Raw genomic sequence first — 23,109 nt, 5'->3', positions numbered from 1 at the left:
CGCTTCCACCATAATTTTCATTGACATGAATCAGTAACAGTGAACTCGGCGAATGGATCATTAGTCCCCCATTCAAAATAGATGTAATGTGTGCGTAGATGGCTGTACAGAGAGCACAGGAGGGACCGGGCTACATTGGAGCGCGCAATGAGGAAGGAAAAGTTGAGTAAAGCTGAAGAACGAGAAGCAAATGGCAGTGTTGCAGTTGTAACGAAGATAGAGAATGACAGAGAACTGCGAGTTCAAATTATGACGAATGATAAGCAGTCAGAGTCGGGAAAAGCCTATGACAATCCAACTTTTATCAGTGAAAACTTATGATCTGGTATAACTATCATCAAGTCCTACTGGTGCTTTTGTGGGATTGGTCTCGAAGAGAAAAATAAGTTAAAACTAAATGAAGGAATGCAATATTCTCCATTTCGTCAGTTTTCAACATGTATTCCATCTGTGGCCAGATGGAAATTATGTAAATCCTAATCATCTCTGAAAGTTGTTTAGTCGTTTTTTATTCATTTTTTCTCCGTCAAAATACATCGATAGGTAATTCGTTGATATTTCTCCTATTCTTGTATTCGAGGTAAGAAGAAAAAGCAAGAAGACTAATATCCAATTCTCTTCATTTCCATCCTAGAAATATTCGTACTTAAGTTATTTATTTAACAATGAAATTGAACCAGATAAAATGTGGTTTGAATGATAGCAGTATTACTACGATTACTATGTACGATTTAGAAGAAATTTATGAAAGGAAAACGAAAAAATAACAACGTAATGATTAAATATTTTGTGTATGGGAAATCAACTATTGTTTCGTCTCGATAAATAATGCAATATTCCATTATTGTGATATAGCGTTAGGAGGGCAGTTTTTGTATATATGTAGTTTCAATAAATTAGATTTATGGTGAGTGGAATTTTTTTTTATAATATCCCTACGGTGGTTTCATGGAGATTGAGTGAAAAACCCCGATGAGAATGAGACTTTAGAGGATAAGTCCGATGGCCTGTTTTATGGACGGAGTATATTCACAACAAGCCTCTCTAAAATAAAGCCGAAATACGAGTACAGTAATAGTGTATTATAGGTATAACCCGTGATTTATATGTGTACAGCCTGTAACGATACTGATATATCTATATACTCACTCACTCCGTCATACGAGGATAGTGGATATGAGTGGATAGTACATTGATCAGGCCATCGGAATGAATGGTGTGATATTGAAGAATTTGGACTGATTGCACTTTGAACGGCAGTGGTCAGCGTTTCCACTCTACCCACCAAATAACGCATTGTTTCATCGAAAGAGTAAAGACGTAATCATCTGTTCTTCATTCATTTTTTTTCTTCCATTATTGTGTGACGGACGAGTTGTTTTCCATTCCAAAGGTAGAAACATACGAAATAATATTATATGTATACATGTTCCTCTGCAATTGACCTCGCGTGCAAACGTAACCGGCTGAGTTATATACCGAAACGGTATAAAGATAATCAGCGAACAGTTGAAGCCAACCCGGCAAGTTCGTAAGACATCACTAAACCTCGGGGGGAAAAACAAATAATATCCACGTAAGTTATTCGAATTAAAAATTCGTGAGAACAAAAATTTGATGAATCTGACCGCAGTGGCAAGTTCTGTTAGAGTGGTTTCTGAAAAATTCTACTTCTGAAATTTTAATTAAATATAGAAAACAATGCCGAAGTGCTCGAACTATAATTTCGCTGTATTATATCGAGGCCATTCACAAATTAAACTATTAATCCTAATGGAAAATGTTTTACGGGAATAAAGAACAAGGACGCATAAATGAACGTTCGGGAGAGCGATTCACTCACCGAATAATCGTTCAATTTCACATTATATTTTTAGCTCAATTTCATTACCAACGTTCTAAGTTTACTCTTAGTTTATTATTGTTTGAACTAATTCGGTTCCCTAGATCGTCGCTCAGCAATTAGCAAAGATATTTGATGAAAAAAATATATTCGAAATAACAGGTAGAATTCTCAGAGCGATAGTCATGGGCTCTGAGTCATGACTATTGGGTATTTATTGTCTTCAAGGGTCAAAAGTTAAGCAGAAGCATATTAAGAAAACAGTGGGTAGCATCACAGTATTGTTTTTCGAGTTGTTCCCTTCTTTCGTCGATCCTAGCAGTGATAATAAAATCGCAGTGACGAATTTCTGAGCGGCATGAAATTTCCATGATTTTTGGAACGAGGGGGGCACGTTGCCCTGGGAATTTTAATCCGCGGAAAATTTTATGTGATGTAATTTATTATAATACAATGACGATGCACGAGGTCAAAGTCATTGCATACACATATTCTTCTTTTTTTAAATTATTAGTGACTAAATAATGTTGTTAACAGTACAGTTTTCGCAGGTACAAGGTATGAATCTGAAGTGGTTGTGTATAATTCTGAGTCTCGTCGTCAGTATAAATGGCTCATTGGACTCTGACATCGAGGCTTTTGTCTCATTAACGGAGCTCGGTTACGAGGATGCGTGCACCAAAGCAGCTGAAGCCAAATGGTCTTTCATTAAGGAGTCCAATAACGCCACCCGCCAAAAATGGGTAAATATCACAATCGCAGACCGCCAATCTCATTGAAAACAATTTATGCAATTCTCTCCTCACACAGGAGAACACGTTGGAAGAATACGCCGAGTACGTTCGAACGCAAAAGAAAGAAATCACGTCAATGACCGATGGAACTCTCGAAAATCCTTTACTACAATATAAGTTTAGCCTAATAACAAAACCCGGTGATGCTTCACTGGAGGCTGAAGAGTGGCACCAGTTTGTTTCCTTCGTTGGTGGAACGGAATTGTCGATAATCATTGGTAATCAAACGAAACCCGATAGATCACTGAGGCAGCGGGGAGAGACACTTTTGGCCAGCAGTATAATGGCCAATGAAAAACTCAAGATATGGACATCTTGGTATGACAATTTGAAGCCTTTAACGAGCAAGTTCACACAGAGTCTCAAACTAGTGGAGAATGCGACTGCGGCAAATGGTAAGACTCGAACAATTACCCTCAACAATTAATTCTCCAGCATTTAAACATTTAAAGTGAGGGTCTCAGTAACAGAAACCAAAGAAGTGAATTAATTTTGCGATTGGGCAAATATATTCACAATCCCTCAGGTAAATTTTCAATAATTTATAAATTAATGCAAATGTGAAATTATTCACAGATGTGGACAGCGTCGACAAGTACTGGGCCATGCTCAGTGATTATGAAAGGGGACACGAGGAGATTGCGAACATGTGGGAAAACATAGCTCGACTTCACAAAAGGATTGTGGATTTCGTACAGAAGAGACTGACTGAAAAATATTCTAAAGACTATAAAATTACTAATGAAACGTTACCAGCGCACTTACTCGGATCTCTTCAGGGATATGATTGGACGCAATTAGCACTCTATGTAATCCCATACCCCAATATAACTTTTGAAATAAGAGAGAATCTGTTGCATAATGGTTTAGTCGGTAATAATCTGTACAAGGCAGCCTCTCGCATGGGTAAAATACTGTTGAAACACGTACCTGAGGCGGAATTTTGGGAGCAGAGTGACTTTAAGGCACAATGTCCATCCAATTTGATAAATCTCTGCAACGGTAATATGCGCTTATCAACCTGCTCGAATCATTCATCCATCGCGAATTACTTATCTGCTCATAAGAATGTTGCGAAGAAATTGGTTCACCAAATGTCGATGGAAAACAGCCCCATTCTCAACGTGGCCAACCGATATTCTGGTAATTTTCAATGCATTCAAAGGACTATCCATAGTTTATTTTATAATTGAACAATGGAAACGAGATATTACGTTGAATTTACAGCTATCGATTCAGCGGTAGAGGAATTATTCGGCGTTTTATCAATGAGCCGAGCCTGGTTACTCTCTCTGAATCTAGTGAAAGAATCAGACGATCAGGATGAGGTACGAGTAGTATCACTGATGATGACAGCACTCGATGTCCTTCCCCGGTTGGCCCATTATCTTGCAGCTGACATGTGGAGACTCGATTCCATTAAAAACAAACTCCTTGACCCCAACGAATTGACTGCCACTTGGTGGGAATATCGGTAAGACAATCGAACACAACTAATTCCTTTGCTTCATATTTTTTACGACTGAATATACGATTATTTTCTGTGAATTTCAGGAAGAAATACGAAGGTATTTCCACAATTTCCACGGATGTACCCACATTTTTAGATAATGAACATATCATCAGTAATAAACCCTATTTGTCGTGAGTATTCCATTCTGTTCGTATTCTCGTATTTTTCACCATTTTAGAGTTAAAGTAATTGGCATTTCCATTTGCAGAAAATTCTTGGGAATACTGTTGGGTTTTCAAATGTACGAAGCCATAATGGATTCTACTGAGATGAGATACAATGAAATTGAATCAATTTCCCTGAAGCATGAATTAATAAAAATGATTCAATATGGCTCGGGTAATAATTGGACTGAAGTTGTGAAAAAGTATTTAGATATTTACGAAGTTTCGTCAGATTCTTTGGTCAAGTATTTTTCACCACTGGAGGAGTATCTCGATGAGATCGAGGGTGAATCGATGGATCCAATACCGCCAGCTTTTGAAGAGGCTCTTGAAAAATTGGAGGACGAGTATAGAAGGAAAAATGAAATCACTCCCAGCACGAGTAAACCGACAACAATGATGACAAGTACAACTGCAACACTGAAGATGGAAAAATTGGAGCTTTCGAAGGCAGAAACAACGCCAAGTGAACTGAAGACTTCGCCACATCAGTCGGTGATTCGAGATAAATCCGCGGAAAGTCCGAAAAAAGAGCAATCAGTGGATAATGAAGAAGAGGATGATGACGAAATTATAAAATCAGGGACTAGCAAAGCTGTCTGGGCCGTAGGTGCTGTTCTGATAGCTACTGTTACAATCGTCACTATTGCAATATTCGGGCGTCAGAGATGCCGAAAAACCCCAAAGAATAGGAGATACGTTTGAAGCCGCGACGAGAGGAACAGACAAAAAGAAAATAATTGAATAGTAGAATAAGGATTAACCATAACATTCCATGGCAACTGGCCTGCCAAAGGGTAATAGTTCGTACGATATTCATTTTATTTATACGGATGAGTTCGCGATTTAATTTTCTCTTCAGAACTATGTGATATCACATCAACAGTATTTTGCTCTATTTCTCGGAGAATGAACAAATCGTTTCGAAAAGTCTATTCAATTAAAGCACACGCATACTAATATCTATACGTGGATAATATAACTTAAAACTAGTATTTATTGCTCACAATGTATGAAGTCTCAACACTTTATATGACTCCATCCTTCGGTTTATAAAAAAAAAATGTACATGTTTTTTGTTTTCGGAGTAATTTTTGCCATGTGAATTATCAAACACTCTCATAGCTAAATAATCGTTTTGGTTGTAAATAATTGTCGTTGAAAGTGTGTGCATGTTGGATCAACGGACAGAGTAAATTTATATTTTTTTATAAGAATATGTATCTTGTACCTATCAAAATATACAGAGATGATGAAAAATCACGGGACTATTGTTTTTCAACTCATTCACTTTCTGAAAAAAAAATTAGATCTTATTATTCGCGTACAACCCGGCAAATCCACAAGTTGTGGAGTTGAGAGAATTTGAGAGGCGAGGGCTATACTTGATCTACTCTAAACCACCCCCTTTGATCGAACAGCAGTCCAAGCATGCGCTCCAATGTTCAACGGAGGGATTGTTGCTCGCAGGGAGGGGCGAGTGACTCAGACTGTACCTCCAATCTTTTCTGTCAAAAAAATATTTTATCTCTCCCCAAAAAATAACACAATATATTGTGTATTCACATTCTTCATTGTTGGAATAACACCAATGGCCTTGTTCTCCAATTGAAAACTCGAAGGTGCTTCTATGGACACATTATTTGAACTGCGTGAACCCAAGGTAAGTGGAAACGGCCTCAATATTTGATGTACTCAACCCCATCGTATTGGATTACACACCAGGTACTCGACAAGTTGCACTCCGATTGCAACCGTAATTTTCAGGAGAAATGTAGAAAATGTGTTTTTTTTAAATTTCAATTGTGCTAGCTTTGAATTTTTCAAAGTGACCCCAGCTGCCGAGAGGGTCTTCGATCTTGGACATGATCCAACTCACTTTTCTCGCACTGGTTCTGAGAAGTCAAAGCGTTGGATACTTGTTGAAAGACATGCAAGTATTATATTATCAACGGATTCTCATATCACTCAAAACTTTCGAAATACACCGGATTGTATCGAAATTCCTGCGACATCACGTTTGTTACATCCATGTATGTCTCGGGGGGCCTCAAAAGTCTCTTGTTTTTCTTCCAATATATACAATTTCATCTCATTTGTACGTAATGTTACGTTCATGCCATCCATACAGCTGTCAATACATTAAAATCTGGACTTTATCATTTTTAAAAAATTGGATTTCTATGTTATGAATTATTTTCATGCCATTATGAATTAAGTTTCATGTGCATTGAACGGCTCACTGACTCCGTGTGTTTATAATTTTTTCATCTCTCCATATCACTGACTATGGAACGTATGAGAATTATTAACTATTTCCAGGCGCGCTCACTCGACCCAATGAAAAGGGTTGTTATTTTAAAACTCCACACATCTTTCAGGCATGTGTGGGCACATGAAGTATATAACTACAAAATGCCACTGGCATGTTCATACGTGAAGGGCTTCAGCACTTGCGTATAATTATAAGTAGATGACGTATTTCGTTCTCAGTTGTTAATTTCGATTTTTCGACGTTCATTCCTATCCAATAACGCCACATTCATCAGACATACCACTGCAAAAAGCGCTATTGGAGTGAAATTTCATCGACGAAAAGGCATAAAAGAAGTGGTGGATATTAATCACCACGAGAGAATAATATTGCTCGACAGCTACGAGCAATAAGATTTTTATCCTGTTAAAAGAGTGTGATTCAATGAACTTCAGGAGATTGAGGAAGAGGGAGGGCCTCTGCTGTATGTGTACGCTGTTATTCTTGTTCTGCACCAGGTCTTATTAATAGAGATCAAACTGAGCGTCGTGTCGTGTCGTGTGCAAGAGCTCTCCCGCGCGGAGTACATGCAATCATACCAGTTTGACTCAGACTTCAGTCCACGAATGTGCCCAAGTACTCGGTTGATCTTCCATAAGCTTCGACGAGGGAACTAATTGTCAAATACTCTTAAAAATTCTTCGAATGCAGTTTAGTTGTTCTGTTACTGCGTCTGTGCTCCTGGACTGATTCCCCACGCGAATTTCATCATTTTTGTGATTGTAAATTGTAACAGTGGACAGTGACGGAGGATGTGGCCCACATGATTTTTTTTCATTGTAGTTTAATGTATATCTCAAGGTGGACATTGTGCAGTGTTAATTAGCCGCGTAATTTAGTGAGGAACTGCCGTCGTCATCGATGCTTCCTATAACTCAGCTTCGTAATATTAAAATGGGATAAAAATTATTCCTCATTAGCTTGGTAGCTGTACAATTAACTGGAGCAATTGTATCTCCACTTGTTGCAATTTAGAGGCTTTGTCGCGTCCCTCTGCACTCCAATTGACGTAACATCTATTAATATCAATCCTGGATATTTAACTTCCTTTCCATAGTACCGAAACATTTATTACTAATATGATTTCCCCTTCTTTCCCCATTGGGCTATTACTCATCCGGTGTTTCCTGGGCGTTATCTGAGTTCCCAGAAACAACAACATTGAGGGAAATCTCTCACCAAAACCCTCCACTGAATTTCTGTGACCTTTCCCCTACCGACTACCCAATGAATTGGGACTTTTAACGTTTTAATGAATCATTGAAAACTGCAGTGTACTCAGATAAAAAAAACAGCTTCAATAACTCGGTGTATCATTGTACATGGAAGTGATAAAAATGGTGAATATGCTGTGATAGAGTTCTCGGTAATTGAGAAGAAAGAAATCAAGAAAGAGAGGGGTGGAAAGCACAACGCTGCCTCGCTGGTACACAGCATCAAATGATGCTAGTAGTTCTTTTATGCGTCATCATGAAGATAGCAGAGTTATCCGTCGGACCTCTAAATCCCTCGTTCCCTAGGGAACGACCGCCCTGTTGCGATAAACCAAAACGCCGATATCGCATCAATGGACGTAATGCAAACGTCAAATACCGATACAATGGACGAAAAAGTAAGGAACAACTGTACTTCAATACTATTTTAGTGATGTTATTGCATGAAAGCTCCTAGAATTCTATTGAAATTCCACTAGTGTTCTGCAAATATTTGTTGAGAATGAAAAGAGAGGGAAAGTATAATGGAATTTCAATGGAAAGCCCATAGAATTTTCCAGCGAATGGGCTACATTGCAGTTTTTCAATTAATCACGTCCAATTGCGCTAATTTATCTCGTTGCTGAGGACGGAAATATCAGGGTCGTTGTTATTCATCGCCCTTTTTTTCTTCTTTTCGGTGTAATTGAGAGATAGATTCTTAGATGTCAGTAGAAATAATATTTTTGCAAGTGTCATTGATACTTACATACTGTGGCCATAGGACTTGGAGGCATTGAATGAGGTAAAACAATGGGGACGCGATAATTGGCGATTCTTGCTGTGAATTGTTAGGGTCGCTCCCCAAAAATGTGTTATTTCACAGCGGCAACTGCGCATGCGTAAGTGACTCGTATGGTCGTATGTGCAGCAGCCGCCATTGCTCCACGAGTGACGTCAGTGTACTGACAATTCTCATTTCTCACTGTAACTCAAAGTGCAGGAGTCGTGTAATCACACTGGCGACTGGTGTATGTGTTACCTCCAGATATGTAGTATCGAGGTAATGGAAACTCCAGCATATTGCCCAACAAGCTCACTGGGCAGTTGTGCAGTTGACATTCCACAGGAGTGTGTTGTGCAGTAGTCGAAGGGGAGGAACGTTCTAAATTTCACTTATTGTCCCAATATTGATTTGGTATTTGATGCAAGAACTTGATTGTCCTGGTTAGTTAGGGAAAGTGGCAGTGATGACATCAAACAAAGTACATGATCATTGTTTCTGCTGTGTCGTATTTTTCGTTTTAATGTGAAAAAACACGAGACAAGACGTGTGGGTTCGTCATATCGTAGCCTACGCGAGAGACGGATCGATCGTGCACTTGCCATGTAGGAAGGTTAGTACTTGTGTGTCGAAATAAGTTCATTCTTCCTGTGCTATCGAATGAGAAATCAATAATACCGCGAGAGGAAAGGGAGAAACATCATTGACACATCGTAGGAGTAATTACCAGATTTCAACGAGATGTGACGTATTAATATTTGCCATTGTTATCTGCAAAAAGACATCATAACTCTTCAATCGTTCAACGACGTAATGCCAATTCACCATTTTTGGGCATGCAACGTCGATGACGAAATCCAATTGACACTGCATCGCCTGTTAAGTATCACCTGTGATAATTGTTTTGTTTTGTCTTTCTGTCCAGGCAGTGGCAAGAGAATAACAATGATGGAAGATCCACAGACACCGGGCTCTGACTGCAATTCAAATCCAGCAGATCCAATCTCCCAGGATCTCATTGGCTCTGAATTTATCCAGGACAATTCCGATTATCAGTGGTTCATTGATTATGGCTACAGGGATGGCGGCTTGCACGTGCATCCAAGTGTTCTCTCTTCTCTCTCCATGTCGTACACTCAAGATGATCTGGGCTACTACGATGATTTGGCACGAAATCTGGATGCCAATCTTGCTGAAGTGGACATGGAGAGCTTTCGCACTGCAGACATACACACTCTCCTCACTGCTCTGCCGGTCATGTGCACTGATCCCGTCCAACAATCAGAGGTAATGTGACCAAACATACAAATGTGTCATGTAGTAGTTGTCGATGGCCTGAGATTAATCATTTTTCATTAACGTATTTCCACAGTTCAACTACCAAAGGGAGCGTTATGCCAGCATTTCTGGCTCTGTCATGGAAAAAATTGACATTGGCTCATCCATCAGTCCCCACTCCAGCAGCCAGGTAAGACAAAAAAATGCATTACCATTTTTTTTTAATTCATGGATTAATCAATGGTAATAATTTTCATTTGACTCTTTAAAGGGAGAAGATTCGGCGTGCTCGACGACCGATACAATCTCCATATGCAAATCATCATTACTGTTCTCTCCTGTGAAAGAGACACCCGTGTTGCCTCCTGGGGGGAGCTACAGTGTCGACTCCTTGGATTGTGAAGATATGCTCTTGACGTGTCAAACACATAACAAAAATAATTACACAATAGCTTTTGAGGGCAGTATGACCATGTACTCAGATGCTTCTCAAGATTTCGAGAGCCAAGAGAAAAGTCACAAGGCGTGTGAGCCACGCGAGGCTTTCTACAATACAAATATCGATCTGAAGAGTATGATGGATCTGTCAATGGCCTGTTCGGACTCGAAAATTTACACAACATGGAGTAATTTGAAGCACTCGTCAGCTCATAAAGTTATGATACGCCATGGCTCTGGGAATAATAATACGATAGCAAACTTGTCACTTGCCACAACAGCTATAAGTACAGCAGGAGGTACTGCGACTGCACCGGGAATGGATGGGGATCTGTTGAACACGAATAAAAGAAGTCACAGTTTACCGGACTTGAGGAGAGCACGAGATGTAGAACACGTGAGTCTGTTGCCATTGAACTTTTCAATAGATTCTGCTGAATCTCATCACCAGAATCTCCAGAGCTCCAATTCAGGACTGATGAGTAGATCAATAAATGAGAGCTCAACAAACAGCAATACCTCGGGTAAAAAAATTCAAAACATGAGTCTTGTCAAATTATTCATGAAACAAAAGAGCATGAGTGCCGAAGGCATGAGTCTGACCCTAGATCAATCCGATTCGGCGAGTGACAATGACTGGCCTACGAGTAATAACAATTGCAATAGCCACAGCAGTAGTGGTGACACTAGTACCACCAATACAAATACCCAAATTCAACGCAAGAACATCAATGACAATAAGAGTAACATTCCAGAGAATGATTTTGCCATTAATTGGTTGAAAACCGATTGTTGTCACACGAGCATTGGAGGATCGAGTCATGACACAAGTTCCTCAAATAATACCTCCAAACGTATACCATCGATAAAAGAATTCAAGGAGGAGTCACCGTCGGTCGAAGAATTGTCTGAGAGCTTGTTGAAATCGGAGGTAGACATTGATAAGATTCATTTGCACATTGATGAGAGACAAGCACCAACATTATTAAGAAAAACAACTGGTATACAAACGATAACAGAAGTAGAGGAGAATGGAGTGCAGACCTCATTACACTACCACCAAATTCCATCACCAAAGAATAATTTGCCATATTTACGTGAGACTCTAGTCGATAAAAAACCAGTTTACGTTGTTTATCCAAATTATACACTACCCGATCTGTCATTTCTCAAAGCCAAAGAATCTCAGTTGGACAATATCATTTCGCTGAAACCCCATGAGAGACTAGGATTGAGGAAGAACGGAAGAAATAGTCGTCCATTCTCATGCAATGACCTAGAGGCTCTCAAGCAGCGAGGCTTTTCTCATATCAAAGATTGGGAGTCACTGACATTCCTTCTCCCCTCGGAATATAGAAAAATTCTTCATGATGTGCCTGACATACCGAGGCACGTCAAACTCGGAGAGGAAACGAGAAAGCCCTTATTTTGCTTATCGCCACCAATGCGTCATCGCATGAGGATTAATAACGATATCCCTACGACAACTGTATCTTCAAGCAGCAGTACTGCTACCCAACCCTCCTCGGGTTACCGGGGATCTTCAACAATTTTGACTGATTCTTCATTGAACCAACAGGGCGGAGGGAGCACCAATCCTCTGTATTTATACCGCTATGACAGTATGAGTTCGGAGAATAGCCTCATCAACCAGGACAGAAAAAACTCTTTCCACCAGCCGGTACTCTCAAAACGCTCAGTCTCTCTGCCACAGGGCGATGATAAAGAGCTCAATTCCACCGGTAGAGTGCCTCCAAGGCCACCACTACCACGCAGTATCCTGAGAAAAACAACTTCAAATTCTAATAAACGTTACAGCATGTTCGAGATGTGTGGAGTCGAGGAAACTGAGAGCAGACAATCGTCCACTGAGTCCAATAAGAGAATGTCACTGCAAGAACCCTATTACATTAATAATGATCACCAACTGTTGCGGCATGGGAGGATCATAGACTCTGACAAGGATGTTGATGAAGTTGAGGAAAGAAGATACGCCGAGAGGATTAAAGAGGCTGCTGCTGCTGCTGCTGCTACTACTGCTAATTTAATTGTTTCAGAAAACGAATTACCGCATATCGATGGTGAGTGCAGGCGACAGGACGACATTAAGCAGTTGGAGGAGTTTCTCAGACGAAGTGGATTTTCGTCGAACAGTAGTGACGACGGTAGTGAAGACTCTGATATTAAATTGAGATCGTACGTGAGAAAATTTTTGTCACTGAAGATGAACAAGGATATTGCCAAGGGTGCAGAGATGCTCGAGTCCCAGAAGAAGACGGTGAGCTTTGCTGTTCACCAGCGTAAATCATATCTAGATGTGAAAGGAGAGCAAACCAATAATGGACTTGGTAATGACAAAGAGAATAATACTCGTAGTGCATTGCCACTGGATTCTCCGGATGGCCAGCCCATCGACCTGAATGACAAAGTTAAATTTATAAATTGCGTCAGTAGATCAGTAGATTTATTGATCAGATATTGGCAGTCTGATCCGAAGGACGACTATGAGAAGAATAATGAGTGTGCTCAGCTCTGTCTCAGTAATCTGTGCCCAACTCTCTATGCCATGATGACAGATGGACTGAAGCCACATTTGAATTCGACATTTGGGCCGATTAGTAACAGTGTATGGCAGGTTGTTGAAGCCTCCTCCCAGCAGGGCCCATTGACAAACACTCTCAACGATCTTGTTCAAAGAATTAACAGTGAGGACTTCATGACCGAGGGCATGCTTAAATTTCATGCTTTCGTATTTGGTTTGTTAAATTTACGTGCCCTAGATGCATGGTTCGCATATTTATGCACGAGGGAATCCATTCTGCGAAAGCACTACAGTACCAACAGTTTATTTGTAGCAGCTCTGGGATGTGCTGATTCTCGAGAAATCATTGACAATTTTCTCAGCCTTCTACAGCCACTGGCCTTTTGTCCGTTTGAGCTGGACCTTTTGTACCAATACCGCCAGCTCCACAATAGTTTTGGAAATATGAATGGCGTTTTAAGGACTAGCGACTCATCTAAGGAACACCATTTCGAAAAGAACCTTGAGTATGTAAATCCAAGATGTATGAGTCCAAAGAAAATGCGGCCCCGTTCCTGTGGATCGTACGATGATAATGGAAAAATTGATCCTGAGAGCATGGTGAAGAAACGTTGGAGTAATCTCATCAAGACCACCAAACTACCGCTGGACGACTCGGAGGATTATACAGACAGTCTCGAACACTCACCCCTGTTGAATCGAGGAAATCGCAGCAGACATGTAAGAACAACACCAACACCAGATTTAAAAGCTCACAATAATGATAACCATGACGATGACGAGGCTAATAATTCAATTCCCGGTGAATTGAAATTCCGTAAACTCCAGGAGAAGTGGGAGCTCATGGTTGGCAAAGAGGAAGTTAAAGAATCGCCCTTGCCAACGCGCTCATTCTCGCCAAATCAAACGCCCACCAGTGTTGGTAAATCAAAAATTCCACGGCTGCTCACCTCCCCCATCAAACAACCCACGAATGCATTGCCAGCGGTGAATTCCAAAAATAAATCTCCCGTGAGTGGAATTCCGACATTCAAAAAATCAATACCCACGAGTAAACATCTTCCCAAGAAACATCCAGACGTCAAATGCAAGGAGTTGCCACGGAGAACGAGTCGGGTTGATCAGGAGCATGTGGCTCCAACGGCGAGACCGTATTTAACAAGACCCAGTTCGTTACCTTACAAATCTCATGGCATAACTGCCAAAGAGAAGAATTTAATTTCACCGCAGAGACGAGCTGCATCTACCTCCTTGCCAAGAGCAAGCAACACACCAGCAGCCCTCAAGACGAATCCTCCATTGAAGAAACCTCTCAAGTACGTGCTATCCTCAAATATTATTCCATAATCCAAAATGTATTTTTTCGGGCTTCGTGAAAGAGAGATGTAATATTATTCATTAGCAATAGCTAATGAATTATTTATTTGCCTCGTGTAGAAGTAATGAAAGTGAATGCATAGCGTGTAGCATCCGTATTTCAATGTTATTTATACCTGAAATATTAATATAAAAATTTAATGAATCGGTCGAGCGAAACATAATTTTACTGTATTATTTATTTCAGAGAGGTTCGAACGTTGTCGCACCGATTGCCATCTGACAATGGCCACTTGTCATTCAACGAAGGTGACAGATTAAAAGTTATACTGGAAGTTGATAATAAATGGCTACTGTGTGCTAAAGGCGATCGCAAGGGCCTTGTACCACGTTCTTGCGTCCAACCCTATCAAACTTAACATATGGCCAGTCGTTCGGCACACTAACAACTTTCGTCACTGGATAAAACGGAGAGAAATTAACAAATTGTGTACAGTGTATAAAGAACAAAAATATTTTAAAAGCGTTTGGTAATATAACGGCAAATTCAGCTTAGTGGTATGAAAGTCATTACCCATTTTAATCAATTTGCCGCTTCTTTTTATAATGCTTGATAATTTTTTTTACTTTTCTTTTGCTAGTGTCAGCGTCATCCCTGCTGAATAAGTTGGGATAATCCCTAGTCATTCTATCCGAAAGAACACAAATATATATGNGAGTAAACATCTTCCCAAGAAACATCCAGACGTCAAATGCAAGGAGTTGCCACGGAGAACGAGTCGGGTTGATCAGGAGCATGTGGCTCCAACGGCGAGACCGTATTTAACAAGACCCAGTTCGTTACCTTACAAATCTCATGGCATAACTGCCAAAGAGAAGAATTTAATTTCACCGCAGAGACGAGCTGCATCTACCTCCTTGCCAAGAGCAAGCAACACACCAGCAGCCCTCAAGACGAATCCTCCATTGAAGAAACCTCTCAAGTACGTGCTATCCTCAAATATTATTCCATAATCCAAAATGTATTTTTTCGGGCTTCGTGAAAGAGAGATGTAATATTATTCATTAGCAATAGCTAATGAATTATTTATTTGCCTCGTGTAGAAGTAATGAAAGTGAATGCATAGCGTGTAGCATCCGTATTTCAATGTTATTTATACCTGAAATATTAATATAAAAATTTAATGAATCGGTCGAGCGAAACATAATTTTACTGTATTATTTATTTCAGAGAGGTTCGAACGTTGTCGCACCGATTGCCATCTGACAATGGCCACTTGTCATTCAACGAAGGTGACAGATTAAAAGTTATACTGGAAGTTGATAATAAATGGCTACTGTGTGCTAAAGGCGATCGCAAGGGCCTTGTACCACGTTCTTGCGTCCAACCCTATCAAACTTAACATATGGCCAGTCGTTCGGCACACTAACAACTTTCGTCACTGGATAAAACGGAGAGAAATTAACAAATTGTGTACAGTGTATAAAGAACAAAAATATTTTAAAAGCGTTTGGTAATATAACGGCAAATTCAGCTTAGTGGTATGAAAGTCATTACCCATTTTAATCAATTTGCCGCTTCTTTTTATAATGCTTGATAATTTTTTTTACTTTTCTTTTGCTAGTGTCAGCGTCATCCCTGCTGAATAAGTTGGGATAATCCCTAGTCATTCTATCCGAAAGAACACAAATATATATGGCAATATATTTAATTATTCGTAATGATGGAGACGAGAGAGAGAGAGAGAGAAGAAGAATATAATTCTGATGAATTAGTACATAATTTCATTGTCTTTTGTCTATATTTTTTAATAGTTGGAGTCTCGAGAGTCAAATGAAAATCACGTCATTAAAAAATTATAATTTATATGTATCATATTATCATAACTTTAACTGTGATCATAGCAAGTAGACTCATAAGTTCACGAACAATAATGGATGATTTTTCGGTTTATAGCTTTGTTAATTGTTTTGAATGTTTAACATCAATATTCTATGTAAAAGTGTAGAATATTTGCGTTCTTTTTTTAATTCTTTTTATCTTCCAATGTATAAGTTTACATTATTGAAATGTCCCCAAGGCATGCGTTATTTCTGTTCTCGTTCTTTAGTACACATGATTTTGCTTACTCTGTCAGACTGTGGAGCCTCCTTGAATTGGAAAAGAAACAAATTATTGTAGTTATATTGCTAACATTTATTGCTGTATGTACAGTCCATGTGTGCCGCAGACTAAAGAGAAAAATTTAGAGACGTCAGTGCAACTATGATTTGCCAAATGAGGAAGAAATCATAACAGAGTTGAAATTCATACGGATTTATAAATGATAACAATGCAGAAAGGGTAGTTTGTATATATTCTACATATTAAATGTACAAGTATCTGACTTTGGCTTTACTGAACGAAAATCATTAAATGTTGTACTCATTACGTACTAAACTAATGATAATTATACTGTGTTTTGCGCCGGAAAATTTGAAATGAATAAGCAACAATGTACGTGAAGCTGGTATAAAAATACACACAAATTGAAATTTTAGTAACAACGCTCGGAATTTGAAGAAACCCATGAGTATGTATACATTTACATAAATAAAATGATGATATTCACGATGGAAAGATCTTTCGTCTGTTTTATAAATAATAAATTATCACTATTTGAAAATGTTAATGATATTTTTATTGAAAAATTATAAGGGGGGGAGGGGTAGGAAGGGAAAGAGGAGAGGGGGTGGGTGCATGTGTACAGATTGTTTCTTATTATTTCAAAAACTAACTTAGACTGAGAAAATTAATACGCTAATGAGTTTTGTGCACAGACGCATCATAGTCGAAACATTCTGAAGATTAAGAAAACTAATATTATTGGGTGATAAATAAAAAACTAGTTTCCCTGCGGGTAGTTTCAAATTTCCCAATAAATAATATCTCATTTTATACGTATACCATGATAATATTTACAGAATTAATTATCTCTTTTTATTTTCACGTTTAAATGTGTGGACCGTGGCATTGAAAGTGAAGATATTGTTCGAGCTCATTTATGCCTGTATATTTTGGATATAACTGCAAATATAACATATAATAATAATAGCAGTCACGTAATCCAGAAAGCAATGATTTTGTCGTTATGGGTTAGTGTTATAAAAAATTGGACGAAGTATGTCCGTTCAGTCTCTGTCCCATCTTCATTTCATTACGTTTAACGAAAGTATTCAATGAAAAAAAAAATTATCCACCAACTATTACGTCAATGACAGATTGCTCAATAAAGTCAAAAACATTCTCAATGACACCATTAACAAGTTAATTAAACATATAAAAAAATATTCCCACGAATGGGCACTAGTGTAAATTAATTAATATATAAAGCAGCGCGATTGAAATTTAATATTCACCGGAGGTGGACAACTTTTTGTAGCAAATTTACATAGGCTTTGAAATTTTCTGTAGATTTTCAAATCATAGACCTGAATATTTTCACTGGTGAGTATACCCCTAATTAATGTTTCTACGTATAACACATTTTGAAAAAAAATCAAAAATTCCAGACAGCATTACTTCCTCTCAAAGCTCATTTCGTCAATTAAAAGTGAAAAAATTCTGCAATTAGAAAATGTATTAGTACCTAAATTTTTATTCTCTAAAAACAGAAAGACAGAATTTTCTGCGTTCGTGTCATGTTATTAGTGAGCAAATGTGAATCAACAGAAATCTTTGACGAACAATTCGATAGAAAGGAAGTATTCTGCCGATAAACGATGAAAATAATTACTTGTTACATATTCATCAATGACAAATAATCTCCTCTTTACTCTTCCTTATCCTGTGTGCTGAAGAATAGAGGGAAGGCTCTCAAATTTAATATTGCACAGATTGGTGATCCAGAATATTGTAATTTTATCTTAAAAATCATGGAAAATTAAACACAAATTCCCTCTATGCTTTTGCTTCCTTAGTGCTAAAAATAAACCTTAAATCATGTGGATAAAAAACAAACAAGAGAAACCAAAAAGGTAAAAAAAATTGAAAAGTATATGGCATTTGTCTACACTATTTGGCACTGTCAAAACCCAATGTCAGTCAACACAGATGTCTAATTGATCGATAATTCAAGAATTACAATACTCTCGGGGATGGAAATGAAGCATGCGTACGGGGTATTAGCGACGGTTGAACTCTACTGTGTATTACAAGAGGAAAACATACGATACTTGGTAAACATATTACCTATTGCATATAAAATTGTTTTCCTTTTTCATCTATTAATTTTCATAATCATGTCTTTTACCCACTTTATTGAAAAAATTGATAAGTTTTATTTATTATGCAGCTTATGCTCCTCACTCTGCGTTAAAATCTTCATCAGTAGAATTCCCTGTACAATTAACTACGTATCCCGCGGCCTCGTACGGTTCAGACAAGTAAGTGTCGATCTAAAAATTTTATACATATGTCTTTAATTAAAAACTCATCATTCATTCAACGTGATTCGTGTTATGGCGATCAAAGAAAAATAAATGACCATGAGAAATGTATTTTTTGTTAATTTTCATGATAGATACATGACAATTTAATTTACCCGCATGCGGAATGATTCACCCAAATAATAAACTTAGTAAAAGCTCCAAAAATTTGTCTCGTTATGCTAAATTCCTTGTGGCTATATCAATCGGTTTACACGATTGTGTGTCTACCAGGTACATTGTATTAGGGTCATTATCAGCATCACTGCATTATCCAATAATTTATGAGTTTTTTTTTATTTTTCCCTCTTGTTTCCAAATACTCTCTCCCAAGTTTGAGAGATAATTCCCAACTTAATAAATAATTGGATTCATTCTGCCCAATAGTGAGAATCATTAGAGTTACCAAATGCTAATGAATGGTTAATAGCATTGACGAGGAATACCTTAATGCAGTTATTTATTTTGTATAGGCGAAAAAAATACTTTTGAATTATTTACACAGTTGAAAGTTCAATGAATTATCGACTTGGCAAGATAATATCACTATTAATATTAGTTGAGCAACAACCGGGCGGCAGTGCAAGTCAGAAAAAAAAATCATTATAAGGCAATCCTCGTCGGTGTTTTAAAACAGCCGAGAAAATTAATATCAAATGAAATAAATACATGATACAGAAAACAGCAGAGTCTAAGATGATTACAACTTAAAACTAACTACATACTAGATTCCTTGGTATTCAGAGACTCGTTTGTATTATCAACTCTGATCAGAGTTGACGAATTTATGACGAGACTTCTGCTGAGGGTGGCCACTCGTTCCATGACACAAGATGCTGAGAGTCTGGCTTCGGCATCGTGATCCCAGCACTCTTCCATTGTGTCACAAATTGCAACGAGCCCCTGAATTAACATTTCACGAAAATAAGATTAGGCCAGTGTATCATTTAATCGTCATTGTTCAAGTACAGTTGTGAAAATATCACTCACATTATGTTTTCGCCACGTCTCCAAAATCAGTGGACGTTCTTTTTTATGGACCACGCTTTCCTGCATGTCTTCCAGGGTTGGGTGTAGTCCTACTTCCTCTTCAAATGGCAATCTGTACTCTCCAATTGGTCCCTGCATTGTGAACGAAGAAAAATCATTTTTTCTATCGTTGCGATGAATTAAGAGAGAATGCATGCATGATAATAATAATAATAATAATAATAATAATGAAAATTATTCACATCCTGGACAGTACATCTGGATGCCAATTCCCAAAGAACGAGACCACACGCATACATGTCTATCCGTAGAAATGAATCGCGTGTAAAATTTATAGCACCCTCAAGGACTTCCGGAGCCATGTACCTCCGTGTACCGACCTGATAAAAAAAAATGTATAAATGTTTATATGACGATATGAATGAAAGAAAAAAAATTAATAAATGTGTCGTACTTGTCCGTGAGTATCTCCGCACGGCTTGCCAGGGTGAAAAATGAGCGCCAAACCAAAGTCAGCTATGCACGCACTCATATTAGCTTTTAGTAGAACATTTTTGGATTTAAAGTCCCTGTGAGCAACCGCTGGTTTGTATCCATCAGCCTTGTTAGCTGGTATTTCCTCATGGAGATGCATCAATCCCCTAGCCATGGACTCAGATATTCTACACATTTCTGGCCAACTAACAACATTGGCCTTTAAATAATCACATAGAGAACCTTTCTCATGATATGCCGTAATGAGCCAAAATTCGGCCTGCAAGTTATCCCCCCTCTTTTCAACGCCAATAAAGTGAAGAATATCTTCGTGATCCATGTGGGCTAATTTGAAAATCTCCTGTTCAGTTTGCCACGACTGTTTGTCCTGAACTGGAAATACTTTAACAGCAACAACTTCATTCTTCAATTGTGCCTTCCAGACAGCGCCAAATCGTCCTCTCGCTTTTATTTCCACCAGTTGTATTGGACGTAGACCTAAATTTGGGGATGGCTGAGGCAGTGGCAAGGGCTCTAAGGTTGGCACCTGCATGGAGAAAGAAATCATGTAAATTTACTCAATGAGGCATTGTTACTGTTAATTGTGGTGTTAAACTTCATTCTACACTTGCCTCATTGAAATAACCCAGTTTTCTACGTTTGTAGCACCAATACAATGTTGACAATACAATTATGAGGACAAGCAGAGGGACTGATACAGACAGGACCAATGTCAGAATCTGCTGTTCAGTATTTGGAACTGGTTTGAAATCGTGGTGCTCAGTTGGTGGCTCCGTAGGCTGGGGATCCCATGTGTAATTCTGATTGCACATATTGCCATCGCAACAGCAGAAAAATAATTTTTTCTTTCTGTCGCCATTCCTCTCCACGCACTGATTCTTATCATAACACTCTTTACTATCTAGAAAGCAGCCCTGTAGAAAAAAAAATAGATACAAATGTATTGAAAGTCAGTGGAGAAGATAATTCACTGCTCTTTACTCGGTTATGAATAAATTTTACGAAATTATTCCAACCATTCCCATTCATCTTCAAAAAACAATTTTAATTAGAATTGAAACTAGGAAAGAATTGAGAGAAAAAATCATTCTTTCACTATTTGCCAACGTATCGAACACACAGTGTTCTTCATAAAAAATTGCTGCTATGGTCGTTAACGGCCGAGGAAGTGGGTGTTTCTTGGATAATAAATTCTACCTTCAATTTAATAGTTGACTTCTTCGTCACATCGTCAATTTGCCACAATACGTAGCAATGATTCCTTCTGTCCGGCTCATGTGGTGCACATTCTTCGCGCTCGGAGCATCCTGGGCACATCGTCTCATTGTAAAATTCGCAATAAGTTGATCCCTTGACATCGTGACCAGAAACTAGTCCCAATAAACCTGAAATTTATTTACTTCATATGGACCATGTAAATATACTTGTAAATATACTGAGATGAAGAGATGGAGAAAAAACGTAAGAAGAAGCTGTGAAAATGAGCTCTAAATTGATTGATTTTCAAGTGAATGCAGAAAGGACAGAGGGGGTAGTGATTTTACACACAACAATGACGAATCGGAGTATTAATAAACGCGGGAGAGCAGCACTCGATGTTTTTGCCAACAATGGAGATTGGAGTTGGGAAGGGGGATGAAATTATACACTATCGTCACACTGTTCTACGTGACGATTATCATTACCCAGCAATAAGAGCAGATGATACGAGGATACTGCATTCCAAGAAGTGGCCATTGCGCTGTTATAACATAACATATAACCAATTTTGTGTTTATTAGCCGAGAGATAAAACTGAGAAGGCCAATGCTGTCACTTTTTGGGGCTTCAGCGATAGTGGCGACCCTTCGTTCACTTCTATCTGGGTAAACTGAAATCACCGGTACAGTAGAGCTGAATGCCGATAACGGGACTCCAACGCATAAATCCACTCTGGACCAGTACCAGTGCGAATGAGATTTTTCTGCATCAACAAATGTTGGAGTGAATTGAACACAAATGATCACTGTACTTGATCTTGAGCCTGGTAGAATCCTGTGTCAGTGATGCTGATTGATCAAAGCCTTCGAGACCCATTCGAATTCAAGTCCGTCGAATTCGTCTCTCACGTCTTTCAAAAATCTCGAGGATTTTTGAAAATAGCATTAAATATTATTGATTATTCATCAAGGAATTGATTTGATTTTTCATCCATTCAAGTGTAAATATTCTCGGTCGATGGCACTGATCATCAAATGTGAAACGATGCATTTGAAATTCCTTCTAAAAAGTGTATGCAGAGGAAATTGTTGATTTCCTCCAATTTCCCTTGAAAAATGCCGTTTCCGAAGGCATTTTGCCCTTCACAAGTCCAATGAACGATAAATTTATTCACACTCAATGTATGTACTGCGCTGTATTGTCGTGAATATTCGTTGAAATTTCCTCAAATATTTGGAATACATGTGAAATAGCAGCTCGGGGCCAGCGCACTGTGTAGGTAGGCGGGGAGGGCTATGGAGAGCTGACCAGCAGTGATTGAATGCGGTTACTACTACCTCACTAGTGACAGCGTTGGCCCTGCCAGTTCTTTCCTCGTGTCGATTAGCTAATAAGCAAATTGTTCTTATTCATTCGCCAACACATGTCCTCCCGTTCTGTCTCACTGCGAGGCTTCTCACTCCGATGTCTGCATGAGCTTTTACAATGAGTCTCGTGTAAAAATTAAATTTGTGACATTTTTTTACTCCTTGGCACAGAGCAGAAATCACTTTGGAGCCAAAAATAGTGCATTAGGAGCAATGAAACTGCACTATCGGATGAAATTCCATCACCGTGACACTGTCTTTTGCATCTCACAATCACTTCTGGTATTGCCAATGGAAATTCACACTGTACGATGCATTTTTTTCACAGTTATTATTATCTAAAAATACGGAGAAGGACACACGAAGCACAAAGCGCAACTAGACGGACGCTTTGGGTGGTCAGGCCAGGG

At 38.6% G+C, this 23,109-nt stretch overlaps 5 protein-coding genes across 10 annotated transcripts in view; 3 read left to right on the top strand and 2 right to left on the bottom strand.

Moving 5' to 3' along the window:
• The window catches only part of LOC107041728 (proton-coupled folate transporter), a 4,821-nt gene extending 3,910 nt beyond the window's left edge, over positions 1–911 (top strand). The window contains exon 6 of the mRNA XM_015262427.2: positions 99–911. Coding sequence (XP_015117913.1) covers positions 99–321 — 223 coding nt within the window. The 3' untranslated portion in view covers positions 322–911. The remainder of the gene's footprint in view (positions 1–98) is intronic.
• The window catches only part of LOC107041739 (ras-related GTP-binding protein A), an 18,199-nt gene extending 9,433 nt beyond the window's left edge, over positions 1–8,766 (bottom strand). Inside the window, exon 1 of the mRNA XM_029126270.1 lies at positions 8,591–8,766. The gene's annotated coding sequence lies outside the window, so the exon portion shown is untranslated. The remainder of the gene's footprint in view (positions 1–8,590) is intronic.
• On the top strand, positions 1,012–5,577 carry LOC107041713 (angiotensin-converting enzyme). Of its 3 annotated transcripts, none has more exons than XM_015262407.2 (7): positions 1,012–1,393; positions 2,395–2,586; positions 2,654–3,032; positions 3,214–3,780; positions 3,865–4,111; positions 4,192–4,281; positions 4,359–5,577. In XM_015262407.2, exons 2-7 carry the CDS (start codon positions 2,404–2,406, stop codon positions 5,017–5,019), a joined length of 2,127 nt encoding a protein of 708 aa, XP_015117893.1. In that variant the 5' UTR covers positions 1,012–1,393; positions 2,395–2,403; the 3' UTR covers positions 5,020–5,577. The 3 variants fall into 3 exon arrangements, with proteins under 3 accessions (XP_015117893.1, XP_015117890.1, XP_015117898.1); XM_015262404.2 differs by lacking the exon at positions 1,012–1,393 and adding an exon at positions 1,414–1,576; XM_015262412.2 differs by lacking the exon at positions 1,012–1,393 and adding an exon at positions 1,414–1,576 and having other exon boundaries at positions 2,381–2,586.
• On the top strand, positions 5,798–16,852 carry LOC107041695. Of its 4 annotated transcripts, none has more exons than XM_015262393.1 (6): positions 5,798–5,977; positions 9,531–9,892; positions 9,978–10,073; positions 10,155–13,920; positions 14,905–15,163; positions 15,412–16,852. In XM_015262393.1, the coding sequence occupies exons 2-6, from the start codon at positions 9,551–9,553 to the stop codon at positions 15,581–15,583; spliced, it is 4,635 nt and encodes a 1,544-aa protein (XP_015117879.1). In that variant the 5' UTR covers positions 5,798–5,977; positions 9,531–9,550; the 3' UTR covers positions 15,584–16,852. The 4 variants fall into 4 exon arrangements, with proteins under 4 accessions (XP_015117879.1, XP_015117851.1, XP_015117860.1 ...); XM_015262365.1 differs by lacking the exon at positions 5,798–5,977 and adding an exon at positions 7,188–8,240; XM_015262383.2 differs by lacking the exon at positions 5,798–5,977 and adding an exon at positions 8,617–9,218.
• Positions 16,520–23,109, bottom strand: LOC107041731 (activin receptor type-2A). Its single transcript, XM_015262441.2, has 8 exons — positions 21,818–23,109; positions 21,330–21,517; positions 20,744–21,046; positions 20,092–20,658; positions 19,880–20,017; positions 19,638–19,769; positions 19,373–19,550; positions 16,520–18,617 (listed from the first exon to the last, which is right to left on the bottom strand). The coding sequence occupies exons 1-8, from the start codon at positions 21,888–21,890 to the stop codon at positions 18,598–18,600; spliced, it is 1,599 nt and encodes a 532-aa protein (XP_015117927.1). The 5' UTR covers positions 21,891–23,109; the 3' UTR covers positions 16,520–18,597.

The sequence above is a fragment of the Diachasma alloeum genome, unplaced genomic scaffold, assembly GCF_001412515.2.
Source record: "Diachasma alloeum isolate Michigan unplaced genomic scaffold, Dall2.0 Dall_scaffold_00179, whole genome shotgun sequence".
Lineage (NCBI taxonomy): Eukaryota > Metazoa > Arthropoda > Insecta > Hymenoptera > Braconidae > Diachasma > Diachasma alloeum.
The sequence above is the reverse complement of the archived record's forward strand: the minus strand, read 5'-3'. Positions and strand labels throughout refer to the sequence as shown.

What these genes read in the sequence shown, in the direction of transcription:
- LOC107041713 (XM_015262407.2), top strand. Translation starts at nt 2,404, where the DNA reads ATGAATCTGAAGTGGTTGTGTATAATTCTGAGTCTCGTCGTCAGTATA. An exon ending in ACGCCACCCGCCAAAAATGG is followed by an intron (nt 2,587 to 2,653) that starts GTAAATATCACA and finishes CTCCTCACACAG; the next exon opens with GAGAACACGTTGGAAGAATA. An exon ending in AGTAATAAACCCTATTTGTC is followed by an intron (nt 4,282 to 4,358) that starts GTGAGTATTCCA and finishes TTCCATTTGCAG; the next exon opens with AAAATTCTTGGGAATACTGT.
- LOC107041731 (XM_015262441.2), bottom strand. Translation starts at nt 21,890, where the DNA reads ATGTTATGTTATAACAGCGCAATGGCCACTTCTTGGAATGCAGTATCC. An exon ending in GCGGAGATACTCACGGACAA is followed by an intron (nt 20,018 to 20,091) that starts GTACGACACATT and finishes TTTTTTTATCAG; the next exon opens with GTCGGTACACGGAGGTACAT. An exon ending in TCTGAATACCAAGGAATCTA is followed by an intron (nt 18,618 to 19,372) that starts GTATGTAGTTAG and finishes TAAAATTTTTAG; the next exon opens with ATCGACACTTACTTGTCTGA.
- LOC107041695 (XM_015262365.1), top strand. Translation starts at nt 8,069, where the DNA reads ATGATGCTAGTAGTTCTTTTATGCGTCATCATGAAGATAGCAGAGTTA. An exon ending in CCGATACAATGGACGAAAAA is followed by an intron (nt 8,241 to 9,530) that starts GTAAGGAACAAC and finishes CTTTCTGTCCAG; the next exon opens with GCAGTGGCAAGAGAATAACA. An exon ending in CCATTGAAGAAACCTCTCAA is followed by an intron (nt 15,164 to 15,411) that starts GTACGTGCTATC and finishes TATTTATTTCAG; the next exon opens with AGAGGTTCGAACGTTGTCGC.